The following is a 10,645-nucleotide window of genomic DNA, read 5'->3' as shown; positions in this document are numbered from 1 at the left end:
CCCCAAAAAAATCCAAAACCCCACAAAAAAAAATCTCACAAAACCCCCCCAAAAAACCCTACAAGACCCTACAAGACCCCCACAAAAAATCTCACAAGATCCCCACAGAAACTCCATAAAAGAACCCCACAAAAAGTCCACAAAAAATCCCAGAAAAAATTACCAAAAAAATCCAAAAAAACCCCCAACCATCCCCCAAAAAATCCAAAACCCCACCAAAAAAAATCTCACAAAACCCCCCCAAAAAACCCTACAAGACCCCCACAAAAAATCTCACAAGACCCCCACAAAAAATCTCACAAGATCCCCACAGGAACTCCATAAAAGAACCCCATAAAAAAGTCCACAAAAAATCCCAGAAAAACTCCATAAAAAACCTACAGAACCCCCACAAAAACTCTTTAAAAAAAGCCCAGAAAAATTTACAAAAAAAATCCAAAAAAAAATCCAAAAAAAATCCAAAAAAAATCAAAAAAAAATCCAAAAAAAAACCCCAACCCCCCCCCCCAAAAATCCAAACCCCCCCCAAAAAAAATCTCACAAGACCCCCACAAAAAACCTCACAAGACCCACAAAAACCCCCAAAAAACCCCAAAAAATCACCAAAAAAACCCCCAAAAAATCACCAAAAAACCCCCAAACACCCCTCAACCCCCCACCTTGCAGTCCTGCACCACCTCGTCGAGCGGCACCACGCTGTGGTGCTTGTGCCCGCGGGCCTCTCTGCAAACCACGCAGATCGCGGCCTCGTCCACCTCGCAGAAGAGCTTGAGCGGCTCCTGGTGCTGCCCGCAGAGCTCGGGCGGGCCCCCGGGCGCGGCGGGGCGCGGCGGCCGCGGGTGCAGCTGCCGGATGATGTGCACCATGTTGGCCAGCTGCAGGTTGGGTCGGAAGCTGCGCTGGGAGAAGGATTTGCGGCACTGCGGGCAGGTGAACAGCGCCCGCTCTTCCTCCTCCTCCTCTTCTTCATCCTCTTCTTCCTCCTCCACGTCCTCCTCCATCACGTCCTCGTCGTAGTCGTCGTCGCCGAAGTAGAGCCCGCCCTGCGCGCCCTCGCCCACGAGGCTCCTTCCTCCTCCTCCTCCTCCTCCTCTTCCTCCTCCTCCTCCGCGGGGTCCTCCCACAGCTCGCCTTCCTCCTCCTCCTCCTCCTCCTCCTCCCACATATCATCGTCTTCCTCCTCGCCCCCTCCGCCCTCCTCCTCCTCCTCCTCCTCCTCCTCCTGCTCACGTCCAGCTCGTCTTCCTCCAGCTCCTCCTCCTCCTCCTCCCGGCGCTCGGGCCGGGGCTCGGCGCGCGCGGGCCCACAGCCGGGAGATGCAGCCGCGGCAGAAGTTGTGGCCGCAGCCGATGGACACGGGGTCGGCGAAATAATCCAGGCAGATGGCGCAGATCGCCTCCTCCTGCAGCGTCTCCACCGGGTCGGGCCGGGCCGCGGGGCCGCCCAGCGCCGCTGGGGCCGCCGCCATCCTCCTCCTCCTCCTCCTCCTCCTCCTCCTCCCGGGCCTCACCGGGCCGCGCCGCCGCCCGCGTCCGCGTCCCCCCCGCGCGCTCACGGCCCCGGAGGAGCCGCTGGGGTCCCGCCCGGTGCCGGAGGAGCCGCTCGGGTCCCGCCCGGTCCCGCCGGGTCCCGCCCGGGCCGCGCTCGCCCGGCAGCGGCTCCGCCACCGACGGGAAACGCCGCCGCACTTCCGCCTTCCGGTGCGAGCCCCGCCCCCTCTGCGGAACGTGACCGGAAAAGGCTCCGCGTTGCCAAGCAACAGGGGGGCAGTTCCACCGCTGCTTCCTCTTCCGGGTTTCTCTACCCGCGCCTCTCGATGGTCTTGGAGGACTGAGGGCGTGGAGGGGGCGTGGCCGGGGCGGGGCCTTTCTGAGCGCCGCCACCCCCGGAGCCCCCGGTTCGAGTCCCGCGCCGGCGCTCGCACGGGTTTCCTTTTTGCCCAAAATTTCTCTTTTTCGCCGTTTTCCCGAGCTCGCCCCGCGGCCGCGGGGCCCCGGTGGGCCCGGGGAGCGCGGGAGCGGCGCGGGCGCCGCGGTGGTAGCGCGGCGGGGCGGGGAGCGCGGCACAGCGTTTCTGTAGTGTAGTGGTTATCACGTTCGCCTCACACGCGAAAGGTCCCCGGTTCGAAACCGGGCAGAAACAGCGCAATTGCTTTTCTTTTTCTCTTTTCCTTCCTTTATTTTCTTCTTTTCCCCCCTCACCTCCGACACTTTCAGCACACTTTCATCATTTTTCTTTGTATGATTTTTCATCTCAACCCCTCTTCCCTCCCTACCTTCTCCAGCCAATCTTTCCTCCATCGCTTTCCCGTTACGTATTTTTAATTTTTCCCTCTGTTTCGGTTTTCCCACCCCAATTTCGCGTGATTCCAACTCCCAGCCCCGCCCTGGCTCCGGCCTTATCAGCTCCCCCACATCTGTCCCCACATCTGTCCCCACATCTGTCCCCACATCTGTGCCCACATCTGTCCCCACATCTGTCTCCACATCTGTCCCCACATCTGTCCCCACATCGGCTCCTCCAGAGGCACCGAGGAGGAGGAGGAGGGAGGAGAGAAGAGGAAAGAGGAAGAAGAGGAAAGAAGAATGGGGAAAAGAGGAAGGAGGAAAAAGGAGAGGTGAAAAGGAGGAAAAAGAGGAGGTGAGAAGGAAGCAAGAAGGAAAAAAAAGGAGGAAGAAGAGGCGAGGAGAGGAGGATGTGGTGAGGACGAAGAGGAAGGAACAAGGAGAAGGAGGAGGAGGAGGAGGAGAGGAGGAAGCTCCTCTCCATCGCTGTCAGGCAGCAAATCCAACCATCCGACATCCCAGGGGAGGAAGGACATCCTCCTCCTCCTCCTCCTCCTCCTCCCGAAAATCCAGCATATCCACAAATTCTCATCCTGCCCCGCCGGAATCGCGTCCCTCTGGATTTCTGAGCCTGCGGGTGATAAATTGGGAAAAACCGCGCCGAGATTCCCCCTCCCCGGCCTTTCACACAGACCCGATTTTCCATTTTTACTGCCCAAAAAAGGCCGGGGAGGGACGAGGAGGGGTCAGTGCCAGGGCAGCGATTTCTGCCGCTTTCACCGGCACCGATTTCCTCAAAAACCGCGATTTTCTGCCCAGGAACCCCGAAAAGAGGAAGCGGCAGCACCGAAACGGCGCCGGTCGTGAATTCCGGAACCGAGAAGAGGAACCGGGAGCGAGGCCGGGCCCGGAATAACCGGCCCGGGGTGGGCTCAGACCCTCCCGGTCCCCCCCGGGTCCGGAATAACCGGCCCGGGATGGGCTCAGACCCCTCCGGTCCCGGCCAGGCCCGGAATAACCGGCCCGGGATGGGCTCAGACCCCTCCCGGTCCCCGCCGGGCCCGGAGTAACCGGCCCGGGATGGGCTCAGACCCCTCCCGGTCCCCCCCGGGTCCGGAATAACCGGCCCGGGATGGGCTCAGACCCCTCCCGGTCCCCCCCGGGTCCGGAATAACCGGCCCGGGATGGGCTCAGACCCCTCCCGGTCCCCGCCGGGTCCCCCCGGGGGCGGCTCCGGTGTCCCGGGAATCCCCCCGGGCCATGCGAACCTAAATCCAAAATCCCGAAATGCAAACCCGAAATACAAAACCCAAAATGCAAACCATAAATACAAAAAACCGAAATGCAAACCCGAAATACAAATCCCAAAATGCAAACCCGAAAGGCAAACCATAAATACAAAATCCCGAAATACAAACCCGAAATACAAAATCCCGAAATACAAAACCCAAAATGCAAATCCGAAATACAAAAACCCAAAATGCAAACCCGAAATGCAAACCCGAAATACAAAATCCCGAAATACAAAACCCCGAAATACAAAATCCCGAAATGCAAACCCGAAATACAAAAACCCAAAATGCAAACCCGAAATACAAAACCCGAAATGCAAACCCGAAATACAAACCCGAAATACAAACCCGAAATACAAACCCGAAATGCAAACCCAAAATGCAAACCCGAAATACAAACCCGAAATGCAAACCCGAAATACAAACCCGAAATGCAAACCCGAAATGCAAACCCGAAATACAAAAACCCGAAATGCAAACCCGAAATACAAAATCCGAAATACAAAATCCCGAAATACAAAACCCAAAATGCAAACCATAAATACAAAAAACCGAAATGTAAACCCGAAATACAAAATCCCGAAATACAAAATCCCGAAATACAAATCCCGAAATGCAAACCCGAAATACAAAAACCCGAAATACAAAACCCAAAATGCAAACCCGAAATACAAAACCCCGAAATACAAACCCGAAATACAAAATCCCGAAATGTAAACCCGAAATACAAAACCCAAAATGCAAACCCGAAATACAAAATCCCGAAATGCAAATCCGAAATACAAAACCCGAAATACAAACCCAAAATGCAAACCCGAAATGCAAACCCGAAATACAAAATCCCGAAATACAAAATCCCGAAATACAAACCCGAAATACAAACCCGAAATGCAAAATCCCGAAATACAAAATCCCGAAATACAAAATCCCGAAATACAAACCCGAAATACAAAATCCCGAAATACAAACCCGAAATGCAAACCCGAAATACAAAATCCCGAAATACAAAATCCCGAAATGCGAATCCGAAATACAAAATCCCGAAATGCAAACCCGAAATACAAAATCCCGAAATACAAAATCCCGAAATACAAAATCCCGAAATACAAAATCCCGAAATGCGAACCCGAAATACAAAACCCGAAATACAAAATCCCGAAATACAAAATCCCGAAATGCAAACCCGAAATACAAAACCCCGAAATACAAAAACCCGAAATGCAAACCCGAAATACAAAATCCAGAAATACAAAAACCCGAAATGCAAAACCCGAAATACAAACCCGAAATACAAAATCCCGAAATGCAAACCCGAAATACAAAATCCCGAAATGCAAACCCGAAATACAAAATCCCGAAATACAAAATCCCGAAATGCAAACCCGAAATACAAAAACCCGAAATACAAACCCGAAATACAAAATCCCGAAATACAAAATCCCGAAATGCAAACCCGAAATGCAAACCCGAAATACAAAACCCGAAATGCAAACCCGAAATACAAAACCCAAAATGCAAACCATAAATGCAAACCATAAATACAAAACCCGAAATGCAAACCCGGGCCGGTTTTCCAGGCTCTGCCGCCTCCTTTCCCCCGTTCCCAGGGGAAGGAGCCGAGCCCGAGGCCCCGCCGGGATTTTCACCTCCCCTTTCCCTTCAGCCGAAATTTCCCGGGAGCGTTTTTGGGGCTGTTTTTTGCTCCCACGGACGGCGGCTCCTGCCCGGCTCTTCCCGTGCTGGAATCGGGATTTGCATCTCCAAACCCGCCCGAGCCGCCGAAAGTTCCGTAAAAATAAATTTCAGATTATTATAAATATCGGTTTATTATAAATATCGGTTTATTATAAATATCAATGGAGGAGCAGAGGGTGGGGAAATGGATCCTGCGGCAGAAAATTCCCTAAAAATAAATATCAGTTTATTATAAATATCAGTTTATTATAAATATCGGTTTATTATAAATATCAGTTTATTATAAATATCGGTTTATTATAAATATCAGTTTATTATAAATATCGGTGGAGGAGCAGAGGGTGGGAAATGGATCCTGCGGCTGAAAGTTCCGTAAAAATAAATATCAGTTTATTATAAATACCGGTTTATTATAAATATCAGTTTATTATAAATATCGGTTTATTATAAATATCGGTTTATTATAAATATCAGTGGAGGAGCAGAGGGTGGGAAATGGATCCTGCGGCTGAAAATTCCCTAAAAATAAATATCAGTTTATTATAAATATCAGTTTATTACAAATATCAGTTTATTATAAATATCAGTTTATTACAAATATCGGTTTATTATAAATATCAGTGGAGGAGCAGAGGGTGGGAAATGGATCCTGCGGCAGAAAAATTCCCTAAAAATAAATATCAGTTTATTATAAATACCAGTTTATTATAAATATCAGTTTATTAGAAATATCAGTGGAGGAGCAGAGGGCGGGAAAATTCCTCGGGGAAGTTTCCCCAGTGAGCTCGGAGCCCTTGGATTTGCCCCATTTATGGTTTGTGTCCCTCCTGCCCTCCTGGTTTTCTTTTCCCTCCTTTTTTCCATGGATTTGCCCCATTTTTGGTCCCGCCCGCCCCCGGGGATTTTTGGGGTGATTTCCCTGCCGATGGAGGGGGGGTGGCGGATCCCTGGGGATAAAATCCTGGAATTCTGATGAGGGAAAAGCGGGAGAGGCGCGGACCTGACGGGCAGGCTCAGCCCGGGCGTGGCCCGGATTCACCCGGGACAGGCCCGGATTCACCCGGGACAGGCACGGAGCGGGACAGGAGGGATCCGGGACAGCCCTGGACCCCCGGGAGGGAATTCCGGGGGGTTCGGAGCCAGCAGAGGAAGACTCCGAGGAAGGGCGGAGCGCGGGAAGCTGGAGGACCTGGTAGGTCCTGGAAGGACCCGCTGACCTCGGGAACAGCGAGGGACGCTCGGGGACCTTCCCTGGGCAGGGGATCCGCGGGGATTTGGGCAGAATTTGAGCAGATTTGGGCAGGGATCCGCGGGGATTTGGGTCTGGGTTTGAATCCCGGGGTGTTCTCGGGGAATTTTCCCGATTTTCCTCGGTTTCTCACCCAAAAACCCCGCTGGGATTTGGGCAGAATTTGAGCAGATTTGGGCAGGGATCCGCGGGGATTTGGGGCTGGGTTTGGATCCCGGGGTGTTCTCGGGGAATTTTCCCGATTTTCCTCGGTTTCTCACCCAAAAAACCCCCGCTGGAATTTGGGCAGGAATTTGACCAATTTTTGGCAGATTTGGGCGCGGAGCTGCGGGGGATTGGATCCCGGGGTGTTCCTCCCGCTTTTCCCTGGATTCCTCGGGGAATTTTCCCGCTTTTCCTCGGTTTCTCACCCAAAAAACCCGCTGGGATTTGGGCAGAATTTGAGCAGATTTGGGCAGGGATCCCGCGGGGATTTGGGGTCTGGGTTGGATCCCGGGGTGTTCTCCCCGCTTTTCCCTGGATTCCTCGGGGAATTTCCCCGATTTCCTCGGTTTCTCACCCAAAAACCCCGCTGGAATTTGGGGCTGCGGATCCGGGGGGATCCCGAGCTCCTCTGGCTCCCACAGCTGCAGGACCTGAAAAATGAACTGGAGAAGAGGCAGGCGAAGAAAACCGCGGAGATTTCGAGCCCGGAGAGCCCGGCAGAGGAGCAGGGGGAGAAGAAGCAGCACCCGGTGAGGAAATTCTCCCTTTTTGAGGGAAAATCTGAGCGATTTTTCCCCACCGCGGGAATAATTCGGGTTCTCCTGGTTCCGGAGAGCCCCAGGGGGTGAGGAGAGGGAGGTTTGAGCCTGTAAAAATTGGGGAAAAAGGGAATTAAATCCCCGTGGGAGGGCCGGGGGTTCCCTGCATCGCCCAATAATTCGAATATTGGCTGTGCTGCGGTTTGGGGGACCCCAGGCCGAGCTGCCTCTCCCTCCTCTCCTCCCGCAGGGTGTGAAAAGCTCCGTCCGCAGGTTCGTGGCCTCCCCGAAAATCTTTTCCCGTGAGTTTTACCGGGAGGAGCTCGGAGCTCCCCCCGGGGCTCCCTCGGTCGCTTTTGGGATTTGCGGATCCGCGCGGATTCGGTCTCAAAAAACCTCGAAATAATTTAAAGTCTCGGCTCTCCTCTCCAGCCCAGTCCTCCCCCAAAAATTCCTTCCCTCCTCCTAAAAAACCCAAGATTAAAAAATAAAAAAGAGAAAGGGATGGATCCGACGGGGAACTTTGGACTTTGATCTCCTGAATTTCCAAGGGAAGGGGGGAAATTAAACCCCGACATTCCCCCAGCGCCGTCCCCCATTGCTGGTGGCTCTCGAAACCCTCCCTGGTTCTTCTGAGAAGTGTGAGGGGGTTTAATTTAATTTAATTTAATTTAATTTAATTTAATTTAATTTAATTTAATTTTGTTTCGTTTCGTTTTGTTTTGTTTTATTTTATTTTATTTTATTTTATTTATTTTATTTTATTTTATTTTATTTTATTTTATTTTATTTTATTTTATTTTATTTTATTTTATTTTATTTTATTTTATTTTATTTTATTTTATTTTATTTCGTTTCGTTTCGTTTCGTTTTGTTTTATTTTTTATTTTTAAATTTTATTGTATTTTATTATTTTATTTTATTTTATTTTTATTTTATTTTTATGTTATTTTATTTTATTTTATTTTATTTTATTTTATTTTATTTTTATTTTATTTTATTTATTTTATTTTATTTTATTTCGTTTCGTTTCGTTTCGTTTTGTTTTATTTTTTATTTTTAAATTTTATTGTATTATTTATTTTATTTTATTTTATTTTTATTTTATTTTATTTTATTTTATTTTATTTTATTTTATTTTATTTTATTTTATTTTATTTTATTTTATTTTATTTTATTTTATTTCGTTTCGTTTTGTTTTATTTTTTATTTTTAAATTTTATTTCATTTCATTTCATTTTCATTCCAGGTGTGGGAAAGTGACTTTCCAGCTGCCCCTGGATGCGGCCCCGGGGCCGGAGGAGCGAATTTGTCACTTCTCGTGGAGGAGCAGCGCCCTGAAGGAAACCCTGAGGAAGCTCCAAGGTACAAAACCAGATCCGAGTCGCGTTTTGGGAGAGCTGGAAGGGCTGAGCTGCGCTTCTCCCATCCCGGGTGGAAATTGGGAACAGAAAATTTGCGGGGAGAACCTGGAGGAGATGGAGGAGAGGAGGGAAAAGGGATTTTCCTGATGTGGGGAAAAAAAAGAAAAAAAAAAAAGAAAAAAAAAAAAAGAAAAAAAAAAAAGAAAAAAAAAAAAAAAAAAAAAAAAAGAGAGAACTTGAAAATCAGGGTGACCCAAGGAGGTTTTGCATTAATTCATTTATTTCAGCCCGACCTGCCGGGTTGCTTCTGCAGACTCTGCTCATTTTCCTCCCACGTCACCCTCTTCCCTCCCTCCCTCTCCTGGGTGTTCATTTTTCTGGATTTCCGCACCACTATTGCCGCGGCTTTTCCTCGGATTTTTTGGGGCTAAACCCAGCTTTTTCTGCCGTAAAACCGAGGGGTGACCCTGGGAAAAAACCTGGGGAAAAACTTGGGAAAAACCTGGGAAAAACCTGGGAAAAACCTGGGAAAAACCTGGGGAAAACCTGGGAAAAACCTGGGAAAAACCTGGGAAAAAACCGGGGAAAAAAAACTGGGGAAAAAAAAAAACTGGGGAAAAAAAACGGAGGAAAAAACCTGGGAAAAATCTGGGAAAAACCTGGGGAAAAACCTGGGAAAAAAAACTGGGAAAAACCTGGGAAAAACCTGGAGAAAATCTGGGGGAAACCTGGGGGAAAACCTGGTAAAAACTTGGGGAAAACCTGGGAAAAACCTGGGAAAAACCTGGAGAAAATCTGGGGAAAACCTGGAGGAAAATCTGGGGAAAACCTGGGTGAAAACCTGGGAAAAACTTGGGGGAAACCTGGGAAAAACCTGGGAAAACCTGGAGGAAAATCTGGGGAAAACCTGGGAAAAAAACCCCCATGGAAAACCTGGGAAAAAACTGAAAAAAAAAAAAATCCCCAAATTTGGGGGGCTTTGCTGCTGCTGCCCCCCGAGGAGGGGTCCGAGGGGTCCCAGGGGTGACCCCCGCCCTGCCCCCCTCGGGATTGGGGGGGATTCCCCAAATTTGGGGGCTCCCCCCGAGGAGGGGTCCGAGGGGTCCCAGGGGTGACCCCCCGCCCTGTCCCCGCAGCCAGCGTCACCCTGGACCCCGACACGGCGCACCCCGACCTGGTGGTGTCCGAGGACGGCCGGAGCGTGTGGCGGGGGTCGCGGCCGTGCCGCCCCCCGGACGGCCCCGAGCGCTTCGAGCTCTGGCCCTTCGTGCTGGGCCAGCAGCGCTTCTCCTCCGGTCGCCACTGCTGGGCCGTGGACGTGGGCGACGGCGGCGACTGGGCCGTGGGGGTGGCGAGGGAGTCGGTGCGGAGGAAGGGGGCGGCTCAGCCTGGGCCCCCCGGGAGGGATTTGGGGGCTGGAGAAGTGGGGGGGGACAGCTCCGGGCGCTGACCCCCGGCAGGGTGACCCCGGTGTCCCCCCGGGGGGCTGCCCCGCAGGGTCAGCGTCCACCTGGACTGCGCCGGGGGCTCCGTGGCGTTCTTTGATGCTGAGGGTGGGGGGCTCCTGTTCGCCTTCTCCAGGGTGTCCTTTGCTGGGGGAGGGGGTCCGGCCCTGGTCTTGGGTGGTCGGGGTCCGCTCCCGGCTCCGCCTGTGCCCCTGAGGGAGGAGGGAACCCCCCGATCCTGGCGGGGTCGGGGGAGGGGGAGAACTGGAGGGGCCCCCGGGGCAGGGGTGGGGCTTCGTTCTCCGCCGGGAGGAGGGAGAAAGCGGGGGGAAAACTGGGGAAAAGCTGGGGGAGAAAAGCTGGGGAAAAAGCTGGGAAAAGCTGGGGAAAAGCTGGGGAAAGCTGGGGAAAAGCTGGGGAAAAGCTGGGGAAAAGCTGGGGAAATCTGGGGAAAAAAACTGGGGAAAAGCTGGGGAAAAGCTGGGGAAAAACTGGGGAAAAGCTGGGGAAAAACTGGGGAAAAGCTGGGGAAAAACTGGGGGGAAAAGCTGGGGAAAAACCTGGGGAAAAAC

At 51.4% G+C, this 10,645-nt stretch overlaps 2 protein-coding genes and 1 non-coding gene across 3 annotated transcripts; 2 read left to right on the top strand and 1 right to left on the bottom strand.

Moving 5' to 3' along the window:
* Positions 1-647: 647 nt before the first annotated feature.
* LOC134546383 (E3 ubiquitin-protein ligase TRIM41-like) lies at positions 648-2,083 on the bottom strand. Its single transcript, XM_063389186.1, is given in 2 exon segments — positions 648-1,054; positions 1,057-2,083. Coding segments are annotated over 2 exon segments (819 nt in total). The 5' UTR covers positions 1,469-2,083.
* On the top strand, positions 2,070-2,142 carry TRNAV-CAC (transfer RNA valine (anticodon CAC)). Its single transcript has one exon. It is a non-coding gene; the product is annotated as a tRNA-Val (tRNA).
* Positions 2,143-5,620: 3,478 nt separating this feature from the next.
* On the top strand, positions 5,621-10,332 carry LOC134546371 (E3 ubiquitin-protein ligase TRIM11-like). The gene is given in 9 exon segments (XM_063389169.1): positions 5,621-5,644; positions 6,959-7,255; positions 7,515-7,537; positions 8,514-8,629; positions 9,765-10,003; positions 10,005-10,055; positions 10,057-10,110; positions 10,112-10,222; positions 10,224-10,332. Coding segments are annotated over 9 exon segments (981 nt in total). The 3' UTR covers positions 10,290-10,332.
* Positions 10,333-10,645: the final 313 nt, after the last annotated feature.

The sequence above is a fragment of the Prinia subflava genome, unplaced genomic scaffold (genome assembly GCF_021018805.1).
Source record: "Prinia subflava isolate CZ2003 ecotype Zambia unplaced genomic scaffold, Cam_Psub_1.2 scaffold_67_NEW, whole genome shotgun sequence".
Taxonomy (NCBI): domain Eukaryota; kingdom Metazoa; phylum Chordata; class Aves; order Passeriformes; family Cisticolidae; genus Prinia; species Prinia subflava.
Note: the sequence above shows the minus strand (reverse complement) of the source record. Positions and strands in the feature narration are given on the sequence as shown.